The sequence below is a fragment of the Orycteropus afer genome, unplaced genomic scaffold (genome assembly GCF_000298275.1).
Source record: "Orycteropus afer afer isolate SDZICR_OR568_19922 unplaced genomic scaffold, OryAfe1.0 scaffold00020, whole genome shotgun sequence".
NCBI classification, from domain to species: domain Eukaryota; kingdom Metazoa; phylum Chordata; class Mammalia; order Tubulidentata; family Orycteropodidae; genus Orycteropus; species Orycteropus afer.
Window position 1 is genome coordinate 9,131,361 of NW_006921607.1, and position 21,247 is coordinate 9,152,607.

Below are 21,247 nucleotides of genomic sequence, written 5' to 3' on the forward strand. Positions count from 1 at the left end.
CCCAAATGAACATCATGTTTGTCCCTTCCCTTTCACTTGGAGATCCATGGGCTCACACGTTGGGTGTCATCTACCATCGGGCTCAGGGCGTCGAGGGTGGTATTCTCCACACTGATCGCAGGAAGGCCCTGCCTGAGGTAGGGGCATGACAGTGAGGATCGAAACACCTGCTCAAAGCTAAGAAGGACCGTCCTTATATCAGCTCATTGATCAAAGAGAAACCAAACATGCCGAGAACAAGGAGGAATGCTAAGAGTGGGGAAGACATTGCAATGCAATGTTTCCTGTCAGACTAAAGATGGGGGCTGTGCATGGAAGCTCAGGAAGGCCGGCCCAGAAAGTGCTACCAGCGGGAGCCCTTGGCAAAGGTGGGGGATTTGGGCTGGCGTTTGGGCATTTATACACTGTAGACTCTGAACTTTGTACTATTTGCATGTATTATTGCTTCCCAAGTTATTTTCTGAAATCTTCACAGGAATGCAGCAGGTGCTTACTAAACACAGGGTCTCCTTTCAGGCACTGATATTTATGGAGTGCCCTGAGGTGATCTGCATTTCACCGCTATTAGGAATAGAGGCTCAGTTGGAAGCCCAGGGGACACCTCCCAGGTCTGCTGGAAGCCAGAGCCGGCTCTGTGGCGAGGACCACACTGCCCTCCTCCCTGGAGTGTGTGCAGTTGGAAGCACCAGATGCTCTGGCAGGATTCAGAGAGATGCCATCTGTGAGGGAAACCTATTCTTAGAGAGCAGAGACGTTGGTGGTAGAGCCAGCCAGCCCCCGGCGCAGTGGGGGGACATGGAAGGCAGGCAGTCAAGGCTTTACCTTCAGCTGGGATAGGACAGACTAAAAGCAGGGTGTAGTCAGTGCCCATGACCACACTTCCCTCTATACTTCTGGATGCTACATTTGAAAGAACTGCAAACATTTCTTGGGAGCTCATTGATATGTCCTATCACTCGATCCTCAAGACCACCCTATGAAGTGTGTGCTATAAACATTCCTATTTTACAGAGGAGGAAACTGAGGCACAGAATGGTTAAGCCACTTGACCAAGAAAACACAGGGGCCAGGGCTTTAGCCTAGGCAGTCTGGCACCAAACCTATGTCCCGAGCCACCATGCTATGCTGCCTCCCAAACTGTTGTATTGTAGACCATTTTAGTTGGGGTTCCCCCAATAGCAGACCCTGAGACAAAGATCTGACGGCAAGTGGTTCTTCTTGGAAGTGGTACTAGACAGCAGTGGTAGGGAAGTGCGCTTTCAAGGAAGTTACCTTGGTTGGCAACTGGAGCTCAATCCTGTCGGGGAGCCGTGGGAGCCAGAGTGGAACACAGGCCTATGAGCTATCCCACCCAAGGGGTGAGGGGCAGGAAGTAGGGGTGCTTATCCTCCCTCCTGTCAGTTACTGGTTGAGGTCTGCTACCAGGATGTGTGAATGTCCTAGCACACTGGGCATGCCACAGGATGGCAAGGCAGGTGCAGGTGGCAAGAGAAAGCTCTCAGGCAGAGAGATACAGGTGTGGAGTTCGAAAAGTTGGCTGGTGTCCTCTGAAGGGGTAAATTAGAGAGAATATAGGCGAGGCACCCACAGCGTCTGCTATAAAACCCAATTTGGTGATGGCCAACCCCATAACCTCAAGATCTTGTTCAACTTCCAAAGAAAATTAAGGGACTTTCAAAACCACCTATTCCAAGCTTACAGTAGAATGCTGTATTGGCTGAGAACAATGGTTTTAAAGTCAGACATAATGTACCTCAGTTGGATACTACTACTGGGCCCCATGCCATTCTCTGCTACTCTGTTACTCAAAGTAACAGCAAGTAACAGTAGCATCATCACCCCTGGGACCTGTTAGAAATGCAGAATCCCAGGCCCCACTCCAGACCCACTGAATGAGAATCTGCATTTTAATAAGATTCCTAGTGGCTCAGATACACATTCTACTAGTAACTTCTCCAATACAAAAAGAGACAAAAAGACCAGGTGTGCTGGTCGGATAGAACCTGGTGAGACCCCTGAGACTATGGCCCCTAGTTACCCTTCGGGTCTGGAACCGAACTTACTCCCGTGGCTTCCAGCCAAACAACAGACAGGCACATAGGCTGACATCAGGTAGATACACCCCTTGGAGAGATCAATCAAGAGAGAACAGAAGGGCAGTGTTTGCACAGGGAAATAGCTCAGGGGCAGGGATGCATAGGGAAAGAGGATATAGGGAAGTGGTGACTACAGGGAGGAGGTGGGGAGAGAGCTGTTACATTTGTAGAGAATTACAGTCAATATCACAAAACAAAATGTGTATGAACTGCTGTACGGCAAATGAATTTTTTCTGTAAACTTTCACCCAAATCACAATAAAAAATTTGAAATATATAAAGAGACATTGATGAGTCAGTGCATCAATGAACACATTCCGACTAGACCGAGGGTCTCAAGTTGGTGACCCGTGGACCAAATCTTCCTGCAGATCTATTTGATTTATCCAGCATGGTGGTTGTAAAAAATCAGATCCACTTCACTACGTCCTCATCACCCCCTACTGTACTGCACACACAAAATTTTCATTTATGCCACTTGCCAGGTCCTTGTAGCCTTTTGCGTTCATACCCTCTCCCACCTAGATCCTATAATCAGCAAACATTTGTATAGCATAGCTTGTTGTTGCTGTTGTTGTTTTGCCGTCAAGTCGGCCCCGACTCATAGCGACCCCTCCTTGGGTTTCCAAGGCAGTATCACTACGGAAGTAGGATTGCCCAACCTTCCTTCTGAGGAGTGGCTGGTGGGTTTGAACCGCCAGCCTTTTGGTGAGCAGTCAAGTGCCTTAGGCACTATGCTACCAGAGCTCCTTAGCATAGCTTAGGTTTCTAAATTTAAAGCAAGGCACTGGAAAAAAAAATCCACAGGCTTTGAAATTAGATCTGGGTTCAAGTCCTGATTTGACCCTCATACTAGTAACGTGACCCTGAGCAAGTTACCTCCTCCTCTGATCCTCAGTTTCCACATTTGTAAAATGGGGATCAAATCACATACCTGCAAGATCATTGTATGCATTAGAAATAATAGGTGCAAAGCACCTAACAGGAAGTAGGAGCTCACTTGTTAAAAAAAAAAAAAAAAAAAGAACAAAACTCACTGCCATTAAGTTGATTCTAACTTACAGAGAACCCCACTGGGTTTCTAAGGCTGTAAATCTTTATGGAAGTAGACCACCTCCTTTTTCTTCCATGGGGCAGCTGGTGGGTTTGAACCACTGACCTTTTGGTTAGCAGCCAAATGCTTTAACCACTATACCACCAGAGCTCCTCAGGAGCTCACTAAATGGGTGGAATTATTAGTACAGTAGTAGCAGCACTCTGAGTTGTCAAGTCCAATGTAGAAACCTAATGAAGATAATTATGATTATCCTCATTTTACCAGAAACTGAAGCTCTGAGAGATTAAAACCCTCCTCCAAGGCTATACTCTGGTGGAGCAGGGACTCAAACCCATGTCCTCTAGCTCTAGAGCCTCACTGCCCACTAAAACTTTCTGTGAGGATAGAAGGATTGTTCTGTGCAATATGGTGGCCACTAGTCACATGTGTCTACTGAATACTTGAAATGTGGCTAGTCCAAATTGAGAGGGGCTGTAAGTATAAAAAAATACCTCCCAACTTTAACGACAGTACAAAAGTAAATATAAAATATCTCACTAACTTACATGTTGAAGTGATAATTTGGAAATAGTGGGTTAACAACATGTTAAAATTAATTTCACTTCTTTATATATATTTTTTAAGTTGTTGTTGCTGTTGTTATGTGCCATCAAGTCGGACCCAACTCATAATGACCCCACCTTGGGTTTCAGAGGCGGTATCACTATGAAAGTAGATTGCCCAACCTTCCTTCTGAAGAGTGGTTGGTGGGCTTGAACCGCCAGCCTTCTGGTTAGCAGTTAAGTGCCTTAGGGACTATGCTACCAGAGCGCCCTTTTTTTAAGTGGCTACTAGAAAAATTTAAATTGCATAGATGGCTCACAATTTGCTTCTCTTGGACAGAGTGACTCCAGAGCTTCTCCAATAGTACAAAATCTGAGGGAAGGAAAGTCATGTTTTTAAAGTACCTGCAGCCCACTGTCCGCGAGCAAGAAGCCCTATGTTACATAAGAACAGTCAAAGAACATACCCACCAGAAAGGGCCCTCAGGGCCCTCCTCTGAGCTGAGTGACCTTTGAGGCCCAGAGAGGTATGAGTGCCCTGGTCACGGTGATCAGCAGCACGGCTGGAACCAAGCCCAAGGCTCCTCAGCCTGAGATGGCCACTCAACAGTGTCCAGATGGGATCTGAGAATCAGTGCTTTTACTTCTGCAAATGTTAACCCTGGGAAAATAAAAGCTGGGGGCTGAGGTCCGTGGTCATGAGCAGACAGGATCCTCTGGGAGGGTTCGCTGATACAGCCCGACATCGAGCCCCTGCCTGGACACCACCTGGAGCCTGCTCAGATGTGGAAGCCCCCATGAGCACCTGGGGCCGGATCACTTTGCGGGACGGCTCTTGTTGTAGATGAGGAAGTCGGAGATGTCGTGCCATATGTTGCTGTCCTCGTACAGGTAGGTCATGGAGGACTGCAGGGAGGGCTGCAGCGTGGGCCGGTGGTACTCAAAAAGCCACAGCACCAGCCCCCACACCACCGCAGTGAACAACGGGAACGGGTCCCACCTGGGCTCGGGGATGTAGCCCTTCTCCACGCCCAGACGGCACAGGGCAAACAGGATGCGTGACAGCAGGTACATGTTGATCTACAAGGAGGGAATGATGGGGGGTTACTGGTAGGCACAGCCACTGGGAATCCCCCTCCCCACCCATGCACTGGGGTGCCAGACTATGCTCCAGGCCAGTATTTTTCAAAGCTGGTATCCAAGATAATCTGAAGTGGAATGCTGTGGGCATTTTAATGTTATGATTTACGTATTTTATATATTATTCTTTTTCATTAATTTTTTAAAATTATTTTTATATATTATTTTTACATATTATGTGTTTTACATATTATTCTCTTTCATTAATTTTTTAAAATTAATACATTTACAGGGCTTAAAAGCAAAGGTAACTTGACATCTAAAGTATAATCCATAAACCCAAAAAACCAGACCCACTGCCATTGAGTTGATTCTGACTCATAGTGACCCCCATTGGGTTTCTAAGGCTGTAAATCTTTAGAGAAGTAGACTGCCTCATCTTCCTTGTGTGGAGTGGCTGGTGGGTTTGAACCCCCAAGCTTCTGGTTAGCAGCCAGATGCCTTAGGCACTACGCTACCAGATCTCCTTTACAGTATAATCTATAGAAGGAAATATTGATAAATTGGATCCCATTCAGATTTAAAACTTTTGGCTGTGAAAGCCCATAGGAAGAGAATGAAAAACAAGCTACTGGGAGAAAATACCTACAAACCACATGTCTGACAAAGGAGTGGTATCTTGAATACATAAAGAACTCTCGAAATACATTTAAAAAAAAAAAAAATTCAAGGAGAAAATGGGCAAAAGACATGAATAGACATTTCACTAAAGAAGATGTACAGATGGCAAATAAACATATGAAAAGATGTTCAATATCATTAGCCACCTGGAAAATGCAAATTAAAAGCATAATGAGACATCACTACCCGCCTATCAGAATGGCTAAAATAAAAAATACATGATAAACCAAACGCTGGCTAGGATGTGGAGAGAATGGATCACTCTTATACTGCTGGTAGGAATGCAAAATGGTTCAGCCCCTTTGGAAAACTGTTTGGCAGTTTCTTATAAAAACTAAATGTGCAATTATCATACAACCCAGCAACTCCTGGGCATTTATCCCGGAGAAATGAAAACTCAGGTTCATACAAAAACTTGTATACAAATGTTATCAGCAGCTTTATTTGTAACAGCCAAAACTGGAATCAGGCCAGATGTCCTTAAAAGGCGAAAGGTTGAACTAACTGTGGTAAACCCAGACCGAGGAATACCACCCAGCAAGAAAGAAGAATGACATACTGAGCATGCAGCAACCTGGATAGATTGCAAGGGAATCATGCTGAGTGAAAAAAAAAGTGAACACGAAAAAGCCACATGCTATATGATCCAATGCAGGTAACATTTTAAAAATGACAAAATTTTAAAATAGGGGGACAGATTGGTCAGGGGCTAGGGAAGGTGGGGAGAGAAGGGGGATGGGTGTAGCCAGGAGTCCCTAGCCTTTGGAACTTCATGACCCAGTGAAATATCTAACAAAAAAGAACACTGGAGAAACTTGCTCAAAACACAAAACGTTCATGCCCTTCAGCTCCGTAATTCCATCTCTAGGAACTTTTCTAATGGACACATTGAGTCATGCATGAAGACCTCTGAATAAAGACATGACCTGTATGTAGTATGCGTGTAACAGCAAAAGATGAAAGACACCTTAGCGGTCCACCCAGAGGGCACCGGTTAATCAGACGGTCCAGTAACACACCAAAGTGCTCTGCCGATATTAAAAAGGATGAAGGACTAGTTTCCATTTAGGGGCATGAAAACCATTGGAAAATGGACAGTGGCGATGGTTGCATCACCTGGTGCATATAATTCATTCATGTCACTAAACTGTACACTTAGAAATGGTTAAAACAGCAAGTGTTTTGTTATATACATATATTGCTATGGTCGACTGCTGCATCAATTCTGACTCATAGTGACGCATGTGTGCAGAGCAGAGCTGCTCCACTGGGTTTTCAAGGCTCTGACCTTTCAGGAGCCAGTCACCAGCCCTGTCTCCTGACGTGCCTCTGGGTGGGCTCGATCCACCAACCTTTTGGCTAGTAGTTCATTGCTTAACCACCTACACCACCCATATATATACATATACATACTACATAAATAATATATCTATACTTTGTATTATGAAATATTAATTATAATATAAATTGTATATTATAAAATAATTTATATTAGAAAATGTTTTTATATTATAAAACAATAAAATTTCATAATTTTATATTATAAATATGCAATGGAATACTACTGAGCCATAAAGAGAAACGAGGCCTGATGCACGCTGTAACACGGATGAACCTTAAACACGTCATGCTGACACTCCTGTGGCTTCCAGCCAAACCACAGACAGGCAGGATGAACATTTACAGCAGGTAGGTACACTCCTTAGAACAATCAACCACGGGAGAGCAGAAGGGCAGTACTTGCACAGGGAAACAGCTTCGAAGGCAGGAATCCACAGGAAAGAAGGACACAGGAAAAAGGCAAATACAGGGAGGAAGTGGGAAGAGAGCTGTTACATTATGGGGACTGCAATCCATGTCATGAAACAAAACATGTATGAACTGCTATATGGAAAATGAATTTGCTGTGTACACTTTCACTCAAATCACAATTACAAAAAAAACAATCATGCTGAATGACATGAGTCAGTTGCAAAAGGACAAATATTGTATGACCTCACTTATATGAAATAAGCAAATACATAGAAATCAAAGACTACTAGCAGTTACCAGGGGCAGGAGGGAGGAGGGAAAGGGGAGTTTTTGCTTAGGGACATTGAGTTGATGTTGTTGTTGTTGTTATGTGCCATCAAGTCGGACCGATTGATGTCAGTGGCAGTGAAATGATTTAGAAAAGGACAGCAAGAATGGGTGCACGTCTTGAAAAAGGTAATGAATGTTACTAAACCAAACAAGCAGAAATCGTCAAGACGGTGGATGTTTTATCATGTATTATTTTCACCACAAATAAATAAATAAATAAAAAGATCAGGGACTGTTAGAAAAAGCCCTGCAAAATACATTGCCATGTGGAAAAAAAAAAAAAAGTATCATATGATCTTATTGGTAGAAAAGCTGATAGACATACTGACACAAGCACAGACAATTTCCGAAAGGCTAACAAGACACAGTGAACGGTAACCCCCCCGAGCAGTGGGCTGGAGAGCTGAAGGGGAGATGGTGGACACTCTTTTCTATTTATTTTTCAATTTTATCAAGATTCATCTCAAACACCTAGAACTCCATGAGGGACAAAGGTGTTTAGTCCAGAATACTTTGTAGCCAATGTGTCTTATTTCTATAGTTTAAGAACATTTAAGACATTTGAGGGAAACAAAGAGGGCTGAAAACTTCATTTTGCCTAAGAAGTATATTAAAAACAAATCAAAATAAAAGCTACTAGTATTTAGTTTGGGAGCTCTGGTGGCAATAGTGCCTAAGGTACTTGACTGCTAACCAGAAGGCTGGTAGTTCAAACCCAACAGCCACTCTTCAGAAGGAAGATTGGGCAATCTACTTCCATAGTGATACCGCCTCAGAAACACAAGGAGGGGTCACTATGAGTCGGATGCAACTCGATGGCAGTGAGTTTGCTTTTTTGTTTTTGTTTTGTTTTGTTAGTATTTAGTTTCATAAAAAAGGGAATCTTAATCCAGACAATAAACGCGGAAGGACAGGTCACAGAATGAGAGACAATTCTTTGAGTGTAGTTTTCTCTTATGAACGCTTACTCCAAGCTTGTTTTTCTTTCTTTCTTTTCTTCCTCTCTCTCTCTCTCTTTCCTTCTCTCAACTCACTGCAGACAGGTTTAACAAAAATGTCTTTGCCCCAGAGAGCAGACACACTGATCGGGGAACCACGGGATGCCAGCACGCAGCCTGGTTTACAGACAAGGAAACTGAGGGAGGAAGTCACCTCACAGGGACTGCTCAATCATAGACCCTCAGGGGTTGATGGGAGCCGAGAGGTCACCTTCTGCCCCCCTGCCCACCATTCCCAGGGAGGCGGTTTACCTGGCTGTTGATGTTGTTGTTTTCTCCAAACACCAGGAAGCCCCCGATGAAGGCAGCCAGGAATGAGTGCACCTGGTAGGTCTTGCCCTGTGCGTGGGACTGCAGGGCACAGAGCCCCTTGTAGGTGAACACAAAGCAGGCCAGGTTCCGGGCGTGTGTGTACGTGGCCTGCAGAATGGCCCGCAACTTGTCCTGGAGGCTGCACAATTCAAGGGGCTCGCGTTAGCTCAGGCCCAGCCATTCCAAGGGCATTCACCCACTGGGCAGGCAAAACCCAGTGGGCAGGCAAAACTGAACTAGGCCAGGAACACACAGGCCTTTGATCACTCAGCCCCAGGCCTCTATCCTCCATGGCCTCAAGGCTGCTCCTCACTCGAGTCAAGCCTTGATTCAATGCCACCTGATCAAAGAGGCCTTCCCTGACCACTGCACATAAAAGAATGCCTACCCTGGCTTCCAGCGAAACAACAGACAGGCATACAGGGTGAACATTTACATCAGGTAGATACACTCCTTAGAACAATCAATCATGGGAGATCAGAAGGGCAGTATTTGCACAGGGAGAGAGCCCAGGGGGCAGGACTGCATAGGAAAGGACACAGGGAAAAGATAACCACAGGGAGGAAGTGGGAAGAGAGCTGTTACATGGTGGGGACTGCAGTCAGTGTCATGAAGCAATGTGTATGAACTGCTGAATAGGGCATGGATTTGCTCTGTGAATTTTCACCCAAATCACAATAAAAATAAGTAAGACTAAAAAAAAGAAAAGGAATTCCCATCCCATCCCATCCCCTTATCCTGCTTTCTTTTTCTTCATAGTTCTTATCACCATCTGACAACTATAAACCAAACCAAAAACCAAACTCACTGCCATTGACTCGATCCCAACTCACAGTGACCCCTTTTGGGTTTCTGAGGTGGTAAATCTTTACGGAAATAGATTTCCCAGTCTTCCTTCTGCGGAATGGCTAGTGGGTTTGAACCACCAATCTTCCGGTCAGCAGTCAAATGCCTTAGGCACTATGCCACCAGAGCTCCTTAGGTTTGTTTATCATCTTCTTCAAACTCCATCACCATCCCCAGTGGAAGTTCCTCAAGATCTGGCTTGCTCATCTTCAGGGCCCAGAACAAGGCCTGACACATAGTAGTTGCTCAATAAGTATGTTTTGAGCAGAAATGTGAAAAATAAGTGGATGAGTGCCTACTGTGTACCAACCGAGTCTGGGCATATAATTCTGGGAGAAAAAAAAAAAAAGTCTATTCACTGCTCTCATGGGCTTCTGAACTATTGGAAGAGTAGTTACTGTTGGGTGCCATCAAGTCATTTTGACTCACAGCAACCCTACGTCACACAGGAGACCTGCCCTATAGAGCTTTCTAGACTGTAATCTTTACAGAGGCCAGGTCTTTCTTCACAGATCACCAAGTCTTTCTCCCATAGGGTCACTGGGTGAGTGCAAACTGCCAACCTTTTGGTTAATAGCCATGCACTTAACCACATGAAATAAATCATCACAAAATGTAGTGTCACACCTCGACAAATGATGGATCTGAAGGATGAGGAGTCAACGAGGTCATGAGAAGGGAGGCAGCAGAAAACAGGGCATGGAAAGGTCCTGAGGAGAGACAGAGGGTGGAGACTGAAGGAACAGAGAAGGGCCATCATGACCAGAGAAGAAACTGTGGGGTGAAGGCTATAGGGGAGAGGTGGCAGGGCCACCGCCCCAGGGCCTCATAGTCCATGCTGAGTGTTATCTTTATCTTGTGAAAAGTCAAAATATAAGTAGGGGAGGGTGACAGGATTCCCTTTATCTTTTGAAAATTCCACCAGGGCAGAAAGGAGAATGTGAAATGGGGCCAGAGTGTACTCGGGACATCAAGTCAGGGATGGCACACACCAATGTCCTGAGGCCCCAACGAGGACTCCAAGTGGCCAAAGCAGCAAAGCGGGTCTGGTGGAACCTATGGGAACGTGCCAGGTGTGGATAAGAGTCAGCTGGCTCTCACCCAGAGGGGACATGGGCCCAGCACTGCTAGTTCCAAGGCAGGAAAGCTAGCTCTCCATGTGAACAGCCCCATTTTTAAATGTGGCATGAATTCCACCTTTAAAATGTTTTTAGAATCAGATCACTTCTCCCCACTTCCATTGCCATGATCAAGAGCAGTGCTCACCGGGATTACTGCCAACTCCAAAGTTACAACTACTTCTGCCCTTGTAAGGATCTCTGGTAGCATAGTGCCTAAAGCATTTGATTGCTAACCAGAAGGCTGGCGGTTCAAACCCACCGACCATTCTACGGAAGGACCAGGCAATCTACCTCTGTAAAGATTTACCACCTTGGAAACCCAATGGGGGTCACTATGAGTGGGAATCAACTCCACGGCAGGGAGTTTGGTTTTTTGGAGTTTCTGCCTTAGTGCCCCTTCCTCCTCTATTTTTAACCTGGAAGCAAACTCTCAATCCTCAAACTAAGAAAACACCAGTCAGATAATGATGCTCCCCTGCTCCAAATCTTAGAACAATTTCCTGCTTCACTGAAGGAAAAAGCCACTCTTCACCAGGACCTACAGCTAGACAGGACAGTCCTGAGTTACATCTGTGATCCTCCTCTTCTTCTCTTCCCCTCAATCCTTCTGTTCTAGTCTCCTCAAACCTACCAGGCACGATTCTACCTCAGGGTCTCTGTACTGGCTGTTCCCTCAGCCTGGAACACTCTTTGCTCTGGTATCCACTTGGCCAACTCTTTCACCCCCTTCAAGCTAGAATGTTTCCTTTCTCACTGAGAACTTTGAAATTTAATTCTGCAACCTGCCCCCTCCAGCTCCCAATCCCTCTCCCCCTGCTCTAATTTTTCTTCCTCATAATCCGTATCGCCTTCCAACATGTCATACACTTTCTATGTTTATTTTCTGCTGCCTTATGCTAGACTACATGCTCTATGAGGGTAAAGACCACTGTTTTGTTCTCTGCTATATCCCCAGAAGCTAGAAAAGAAAATGGCACTAGGACATGCTCAATAAATATCTGCTGAATAAATGAATGAGTCACGTTTGTTAAAAATCGGAGGGCAGAAAAAAAAAAAAAAAACCCTAAGTAAACAAAAACAAGTAAAGAAAAAAATACAAAAGAGAAAGTCTTGCAAACTGGAATTGGCCAACAGGCTGCTCATGTGTGAATCCTATAAACCCCAGAGGAAGCTACAAACATAAGACCACAAGGAGGTTTCTGAGAAGTGCCCCGAGGGAAGCATTATGGGAGATCAGAGGAAGGCCAGGAAGCTTGAGCAAGGGATGGCAGGTCAGGGGGCAGCTTCCCAGAGGAAGTGAGCTACAGGGGATGAGGTGGGTTGCCAGGAGGAAATAAAGGTGGGGTGAGAAAGGAAGGGGCATTCCTGGCAGGGGGTACTGCATGAGCAAAAGTGAGGAGCAGACCACCCGTGGCACGTGTGTAGAATGTGCACAGAATGGCAAGTCCTGTGTGCATCCCAGGGTGGAGGCAGGGCGGCAGTGTGACAATGCGGCTGACGCCAGAGGGCATTAAAAGCCAGGCCTGGAAGTGGGCTTCTTCGCAAGATGGGGAGCTTTTGAGCAGGGATGACAGGGCTAGGGTTGTATTTTAGGAGCTGTGTGTGTTGGGGTGGGGGGAATAGTGCAAGCATCCTGGCACTGAGGGCTGACTCCATTCTTTCCCAGTTAGAGGGCTGGTGGGTACCTGCCACTCCGGAAGAGAAAGGTCATGACCAGCGCATGTGGGGCTCGGATTTTGACTCCATAGCTGCAGAGAAAGAGAGAGGAAAAAAAGTGATTACTGTATCATTATTCCTTTCAGGGCTTTCTGTTAGACTCCTTGTCTCATCTCCCATCCCTAGTTCTGATACCACTTTGGAGGGGGAAATAATGCTGGCTTTTGAGCTCTGGTGGCATAGTGCCTAAGGCATTTGACTGCTAACCAGAAGGCTGGAGGTTCAAACCCACCAGCCACTCCTTGGAAGGAAGCTTGCGCAATCTACTTCTGTAGTGATACTGCCTCGGCAACCCAAGGAGGGGTCGCTGTGAGTTGGATCCGATTCCACAGCAGTGGTTGTTTGCATTTTTTAATTAGATTTGGGTTCAAACCCCATTTTATGGTAGTACAGCCTCAGGCCTGTCATGTAGCTTCCCCAAGCCTCAGTTTCCCCAACTGTAAAAGGGAATGTTAGACCTCAGAGAGCTGGTAGCTGGCTGTCATTTCAACGGGAAGGGGTGATGCATGTAAAAGGCCTCCACCAGCCCCACCCTGTGTGATGTTGCTCCCTGGACTCCACCCTACCTTTCCCACTGAAGCCAGACACACATTTTAAAAACATAAAGCAGACCACAACACACCCAGTACTAAAGCCTCCAAAGCCTTCCCACTACTCCTGGAATAAAATCCAGACTCCTCCCCACAGCCATGAGAGCCCTACTGCCCTGGCCCCTGTTCATCTCCTACCTTGCCTCATGTCCCCTCTTCTCTGGCACTAGACACACTGGCCCTCCCAGAGCTCTCTCACATACCTTGCTCTTTCCTTTGGGTTCTTGGCCTGCTTCCTTGGCCTGGAATGCTCTTCCCCCTCCTCAAGCCACCTGTTCCTTGACCATCCAGACTCGGCTGTCTCCTATGCAAAGCCTTCTCTGACCCTCCAGCCTAGGTTATAGCAATGCTTTTGTTGCCACAGATCCCCAGGCTTCTCTGAAGCACTTTATACACTCAATTTAATGACCCAGGCCTTCGTAATTATGGATTCTATTATAATTCTTTCTCCTCCATGAGACTTTGGGCTCTGGGAGGGCAGGCACTGTGCCTAGCTTGTTCTCTGCAGATTCCCCAGCACTTTGTATAGTACATGACATACAGTAGATATTCAATAATTAACTGCTGACTGACCACTTCTAGAACAGCCCTTAATTACCCTTGATGGGAGGTTATTTCTAGAAGGTCTGTCTGCGGCCCAATCCATCTTAAAGTGAACAAATTCTCTAAAATAGTTCTTAAGTAACATTGTACTTCCTTCTAACTGTTCAAAACGTACCTCTTTCCAAGTTTTACACGCAGAATAACCTCACCTTTGTGAAAATGCATTTACAAAAAGACTGGAAGGAACTATGCCACAATGTTATTAGTAATGTTGCCTGGGTTGGAGGGACATGGGAATTTATTTGTGTCTGATCTTTAACTTTTCTGTACTTCTAAAACAATTAAGCACTGTTTTTTTCTTTAATTTTATTGCGATTTGTGTGAAAGTTTACAGAGCAAATTCATTTTCCATACAGCAGTTCATAAATATTTTTCTTTCATGACATCGACCGCAATCCCCACAATGTAACAGCTCTCTTCCCACCTCCTCCCTGTAGTTAACCTCTTCCCTGTGTCCTTCCTTCTTACTCATTCCTGAGCTATCTCCCTGAGCAAATACTGCCCTCTTGCTCTGCCATGATTGATTGTTCTAAGGAGTGTATTTACCTGGTGTAAATGTCCACTTTATATTCCTGTCTATTGTTTGGCTGGAAGCCATAGGGGAGAGTTCAGTTCCAGGTCTGAAAGGAAACCAGGGGCCGTAGCCTCAGGGGTTTCACCAGGCTCTATAAGAGCCGTAAAAAAACAAAAAAACAAACTCACTGCCAAGGAGTCGATTCCAACTCACAGCGACTCCTTTTGGGTTTTCAAGGCAGTAAATCTTTATGGTAGTAGATTGGCCAGTCTTTCTGCGGAGTGGCTGGTGGGTTTGAACTGCCAGCCTTCTGCTTAGCAGTCAAATGTCTTAGGCAGTATACCACCAGAGCAGTAAGCCTGGTCTTTTTTACGATTTTGAATTTTTTTCCACATTTTTCTCCCCCTCTGTCCAGGATCTCCTGCACTGATCCCTTTCCTAGAGGTTAACAGTGGTGACTGGGCACCATCTAGTTCTCATTTCATGATCAATATAGGCTAAGGATTGCATGGTGTACCAGTCCCTTGGACTAATTGTTTCCATGCGTCTTTGGTTTTCTTCATTCTTTGCTCCAGATGAGGAAAGACCAATTAAAACAATCAAGCATCATTTTAAAAATTAAAATAAATTGAAATTAAAAAAAAAAGAAAGTTGAATTTTAAATAATTGCCTCTTTTAAGATTCGAACCTCTTGCTCATGATCTTCTCATTGGAGCATCTGGGGACTATGTGGACAAGACCACATTCACCTTCACTGTTCTGTTTTAACTCTTTCATTATTCCCTTTTATTTCTCTAAGGAGCTCTGGTGGTGTAGTGGCTAAGGCATCTGCTCTTCTACAGAAGAAAGATGGGGCTGTCTGCTTCCATAAAGATTTATAGCCTAGGAAACCCAATGGAGATTGCTATGAGCTGGAATAAACTCGATGGCACTGATATACATATATATATTTTTTTCCTTTTTGCCTGGTGTTGTCGTTAAGGCATTTGGCTGCTAATCAAAAGGTTGGTCGTTCAAGCCCACCAGCTGCTCCATGAAAGAAAGATGAGGCAGCCTGCTTCTATAAAGATTTACAGCTTGGGAAACCCAATAGAGGTCACTATGAGTCAAAATGGACTCAATGGCAGTGAGTCTGGTTTGGTGAGTAATTTATAAAATATTTTATTGTAGTTTAGGTGAAATTTTACAGAGCAAATCAGTCTCCCACTCAGCAATCTATACGGTTTGTTCTGTGACGTTGGCTGCAATCCCCTCTTCCCATTTCCACCTCAGGTTCCCAGTTTCTGTTTACCCAGGTTTCCCTTCCTGCCTTTTTAACTTTGTTCTTGTGCAAATGCTGCCCTTTTGGTCTCTATAGTTGATTGTTCTGAGAAGCATGTTCCATTCCGCAGGAGTGCTATTGTTCACTTTATAAACCTGCCTTCCAAGTTAGAAGGATGTCTAAGAGCTATAGTCTCAGGTTCCACCAGTCTCTATCAGACCACTAAGCATGGCGGTTTGTGTTTTTTTAAGGTTTTTGAATTTTGTCCTACATTTTCCTCCCACTCCGTCCAGGACTTTCTATTGTGATCTCAGTCAAAGCAGTTGTTGGTGGTAACCAGGCACCATCTAGTTCTGGTCTCAGCCTAGTGGAGGCTGTGGTTTGTGTGGCCCATTAGTCCTTTGGCCTAATTGTTTCCTTGAGTCTTCGATTGTCTTCACTCTTCTTTGCTCTGGATGTAAAGAGACCAATCAGGTGATCTTTAGATGACCAGTTTTAAGATCCCAGTCCCCACTCACCAAAATAGGATGTAGAATATTGTTTTTACGGACGATGCTTGCCAACTGACCTAAATGTCTCTGAAGACCATGGTCTCAACTTTCTTTGTTTTAATTATACTCAACAGGGCAGTGGAAAGAACAAGGGATTTGGTGCCAGAGTCCTGCCCTGTTCTGCGGTGTGAACTTGGACAAGTCATTTAACCTCTCTAAGCTTCCCTCCTCCCACCAATTAAAAGTATTCTCCATTTCACAGAGCTGTTCCTGGCAGTTAAGGATATAGCACATGTGAAAATTTCTACCTCAGTCAATACCAGTATTGCTTCCTTTCTTACTCTTTTTATTGTCCTTTACCTAAGGCCCAAGGAACATGGTGGTTTTTGGGTTTTTTTTTAACGAGGTGCAGCAGTTGAGCACCTGACTGCTAACTGAAAGGCTGGGCCAAACCCACCTAGCAGCTTCACAGGAGAAAGACCGAGAGATCTGTTCCTGTAAAGATTACAGTCTAGGAAACCCTGTGGGGCAATTCTAATCTTTCACATGGGGTTGCTATGAATCAAAATCGACTTGACGGCACCTGGCGACAACCCAAGGCCATGATCTGACGATCTAAAAATCTTTGGCAGCCAAAAAATGTAGAACAAAATTCAAATCCCTGAGAAAAGCCTAGACTTACTGAATCCATTAGACTAAAGGAACCCCCAAGACTACTGTCCTAAGATATTCTTTAAACTTGGAACTGAAGCCACTCCTAGAGGTCGCTTTCAGCCAAATAGTAGATGGATTATAAAATAAACAATATAACCTTGAGTCATGCGCTCCCTTAAACAACCAACTATATGAGACAAAATGGTCAACATTTACCAAAAAGCAAAGACAAGAAGGCAAGGAGGGGAAGGGAAGCTAGAACAAAGGAAACAGAACAACCAGAATGGAAATAATGAGAATGCTGACACATTGTGAAAAGTGTAACCAATGTCATGGAACAATCTGCATAAAAATTGTTAAACTGGAAACTTATTTGCTGTGTAAACTTATACCTAAAACATGATAAAATATTTACTAAAAAAAAAAAAAATCCTTGAGATAACAGTCATGAACCACAGTTATCTGAACAATATTGTTGTCACCCAAATACATGTGAATATTCACCATAAGTTGTTTGTAACAACAAGCCTGTGTTTGTCACCAGAGGGCTATCATTATCGTTGTTAGATGCCATGGAGTCAGCTCTGACTCACAGCGACCCTATGCGCAACAAGAATGAAACACTGCCCACTACTGGACACATAAATAATGGTTCCTCCACTCAGTGGAACACTCTGCAGCTGTACAAAGAAAGAGGCACCTCTATGCACTGATGGGGAGAGTCTGAGATCAACCAGATACAGAAGCAAGGTGCGTGACAGTGTGTGCAGCAGGTGGATAGCTGTTTAAATGGAGAAAGTCGTCCATAAACCTAAAATAATGGAAAAATAACCACCTTTTATAGAGGTGTCAGGGAGAACATACGTATTTATATACAGATATAGAGACTCGATAGAGGGGCTGCCTCTGGGGGGGGGGCTGAGTGGCAAAGAGAAGAATTGGGCAGAACTTTTAATTGTCTAATTTTTTGTGCCTTTTATGAATGAGTTACATAATTTCACAAAACAAGCAAGATTACAGCCGTTAAGAATGTTAACAACTTGAAGCTGGTGTTACTGTTGCAGAGACCAGGCTGAACTGTCTGTCTTCTCTCTTGCCTATCAGAGGAGGACAGGACAGCCAGGGCCCCAGCCAGGCCCCGGCAGACTTTTCTTCCCCACCTCCAAAGCCACGCAGACGCTCAGTCTCCCTCCAGCTGACTAGGGTTAAAAGGGTCCTTCCCCATGCCCCAGACACAAGCTAAGATGGCAGCCCCCAGCTCCCCATATCTGCCTGGCACCCATCCCAAATGGTAATGGTTACTCTCTCACCCACAGGTTTACTCTGCGTCCTCAACAAAATGGTACCCTGGATTAAAAAAAATGTAAAGGACATAACAGCAGGTGCAATGTGATGGTTTACAGGGAATCTTGATCTGGACAAAAGAGCTGTAGAGGACATTTTGGGGAAAACTGGGAAAATTTGACTATGACTAGACAATACTCAATATTATAGGATTATTACTAATTTGGGAGCTCTGGTAGCATAGTGCCTAATGCACTTGACTGCTGACCAGAAGGCTGGTGGTTCAAACCCACCAGCCACTCCTCAGAAGCAAGGCTGGGCAATCTACTTCCATAGTGATACTTCCTCCACAACCCAAGGAGGGGTCGCTATGAGTCAGGGCCAACTCGACAGCACACAACAACAACAACAACAACAACAATTACTAATTTATTAAATGTGATCAAGATAATCTGGCCATATAGGAAAACATTCTTATCTTTCAGAGATGAATAATGAAATATTTAAGGGGCTCTGGTGGTACACTTTTCATACACTGGTTAAGGCATCTGGCTGCTAACTAAAAGGTCAATGGTTTGAACCCACCAGCTGCTCCATGAAAGAAAGATGAGGCAGTCTGCTTCCGTAAAGATTTACAGGCTTAGAAACCCAATGGGGGTCACTATGAGCTAGAATTGACTCAATAGCAGTGAGTTTGGTTTTCATATTGAAATATTTAGGGTAGGACATCAGAGGGAGTTCATTTTTACAGAATTCTAACATCTCAGTTGTCCTGAGGTGCCCTCTGGCAAATTCCAATTCAGTCTTCAAATATCACCATCACCTCCTCAGTGAAGCTTTCCCCGATCACCTGATGCTGCCAGTGGGAGTTTAATTGTCAGTCTCTCCCTTGAACTTGAGGTCTTTACAGGTGAAGGCTGTGTCTTATCATAACAAGTCGTGTGATCAATGTCTCAGAGCACTCCTGTATAGCAGCAGTTATTTTCTTGATTTTACAGAGGAGGAAACAGGAGTTAAGAGATTTTCTCAGGGCCACTCAGCTATTAAATAGGGAAACTTAGAATTGAACCCAGGGCCTGACCCTAGCCAGGCTGAGACAGTCCCTGAGGTCATAGGGAGAGTTGGGGTGATGGCAGGTCCACAAAGTCAGCACTGGACAATGCCTGCTGGCACTGGAGCTTGTGTGGCTCCTGCTTTCTCCTGCTTTGTCCCAAGAATGTCTTGGCAAAGAGTCACTGATGTAATCCCACGACCCATCCCTCTCTGGTCACACCAACATGTGGCCAATATGACCTGGCAAGTTGCAGCAGGAACCAGCTTCTACATGACTCTGGGTGCCCATGGAAGCCAAGAGCCTGGCAATGTGGTCAGGCATACTTGGTTAGTATCTTAGCTCCAACCCTGATCAAGTGATGTGACAATGTGCAAGAAGTTTACCTCTTTAAGCCTCAGTTTTCTCATCTAGAAAATGGGGACAATGGCAAGATTTACCTTGCACCCTTGTTCATTCATTCAGTACACATTTACTGAGGACCTGCTATGTAGCAGGTGGTAGATAAGAAGACACCAAGGAACAAAAAAGAAAAAAAATTTCTGTCCTCATGGAGCTCGTATCCTGGTGAGAGATGGACTGTAAGCAAGATACAGGAGTAAGTTCTATGGATAAAAGCACGGAAGGAGGTGGGGAGTTCAGGATGACCTCACTGAGGACGTGACACTTGAGCAGGAGCCTGAAAAAGGTAAGAGAGTGAGCCAGGCAGACATCCATGTAGAAATAACAGTAAGAACAATAGCCATCAGTTATATGGTGCTTGACACAACAGCCACAACAACAGGTTCAAACATACTGACAATAACGAAGATGGCGCATGACTGGGCAGCATATCATGCTGTTATACATCAGGTCTCTATAAGTTGGAGCAGACTAACAACAATTACATACCAAGACTCAACCTTTTCACAGTGTAAGTACTATCATCATCCCTCTTTGATAGAAATTGGAGCTCAGAGAGGCTAAGTTGTCTTGCCCAAGATCACACAGGTAGGTGCAGGCACCAGGATTCAAACCAATGCAGTTTGGCTCCAGAATCTATATCCTTTCCATCATGCCATACCACCACTAAAATGCCAACTCTACCTCTGTTGTGTCCTCAGAGCCAGGCAGAATAGATTTCAATAAATGGTAGCTGTTACGCCTGAGGTTTCAGGGAGGTGTGCCCCCTCCAAACACCAACCAGGTGTCCACATGCCAAGAGTGCTTTCTGAATTGTTCCTACCCTGGGTCAGGAGTCAGTGGTCAGGTGAAATGACCTCCAAGATCTTCTCCAGGACCGATGGCCGGGTGGGGGTTAATTTATTAGAAAAATATTTGCAGCTTCTTTTACATCCAATGTTATTCCTGAGACTCACATTCCAGGAGTCCCCTATGCCAGAGGGATACTTAGCCTGGAAGTGAGAAATGGGATGTGAGCCCATGGGGAAAGGTAAGTGGGGAGGGACATAGGTAGGAGGTGCCCACCTGCCTGCTAGAGGCCAGAGTACAGCTTCCCATTGTCCAGATGGGACCACTGAGGTGAGACAGACACAAGGGCACACAGAGGTGAACTGGACCCAAATAAGGAAAAAGAGGGACTTGCATGGGAAGTGGCCAAAGCAAGAAGGCCATGCTGAAGAATATGGAGGATCCCAGAAACGGCGTAGGGGAAACTCCGGCTCAGAACTGGAAAGGCTCTCAGAACGCAAGATCCAGCGCCCATTGAGCAGACAGTGGACCTAAGGCCTAGAGAGACATAAGGGCTGCTCAACGGCACATGGCGCTGCAGCGCCGGGCCTCAAACCTGCACCTATGACTCGCACCACACCCGTCCCTCACCCCCGCCCGGCCTGGCCGGACAGCCCCACTCACACAACCCCGTTCCGGAAGCCCTTAAGCATGGCCAACGCAGCGTGGTAGCGGCGCTTGCGCAGCAATGTGTTGACAGCCAAGAGTAGGGCCTGCAGTTGCGGCGGAAGGGCCATAGCGCGGACGGCGCGCGGGGCTCAGAGCACCGAGCAGAACACGCACTGACAGCCCGAAGTTCTGGCTGCACTGCACACGGCGACCGGACGGGACCGCCCAGACACCTCTCTGCGCCCATAGGCTGTGGCCGCTGATACGTATGCAGGGAAAGCCAATCATAGAGCACGCTAGTCTAACAAGGGAATGGTACACCCTCATTCTCCCGGATATAGGTATGATTGAAAGAGAAGGGAGAGTTTAACCAATCACAGAGCGCTCTGCTCAACTCCCTCTCAAGAAACGTAGAACCACAAGTCCGGC

The 21,247-nt window shown here is 45.4% G+C and overlaps 1 protein-coding gene across 1 annotated transcript; it reads right to left on the reverse strand.

Moving 5' to 3' along the window:
- Positions 1 to 4,511: 4,511 nt before the first annotated feature.
- PXMP4 (peroxisomal membrane protein 4) lies at positions 4,512 to 20,946 on the reverse strand. Its single transcript, XM_007934569.2, has 4 exons — positions 20,834 to 20,946; positions 12,501 to 12,563; positions 8,789 to 8,987; positions 4,512 to 4,775 (listed from the first exon to the last, which is right to left on the reverse strand). The coding sequence occupies exons 1-4, from the start codon at positions 20,944 to 20,946 to the stop codon at positions 4,512 to 4,514; spliced, it is 639 nt and encodes a 212-aa protein (XP_007932760.1).
- Positions 20,947 to 21,247: the final 301 nt, after the last annotated feature.

Excerpts from the sequence above, each read along its gene's own strand:
- PXMP4 (XM_007934569.2), bottom strand. The coding sequence starts at position 20,946 with ATGGCCCTTCCGCCGCAACTGCAGGCCCTACTCTTGGCTGTCAACACA. Across the intron at positions 12,564-20,833 it reads GGCTTCCGGAACGGGGTTGT|CTATGGAGTCAAAATCCGAG; the intron begins GTGAGTGGGGCT and ends CTTTCTCTGCAG. Across the intron at positions 8,988-12,500 it reads TTTCTCTTCCGGAGTGGCAG|CCTCCAGGACAAGTTGCGGG; the intron begins GTACCCACCAGC and ends TGAATTGTGCAG.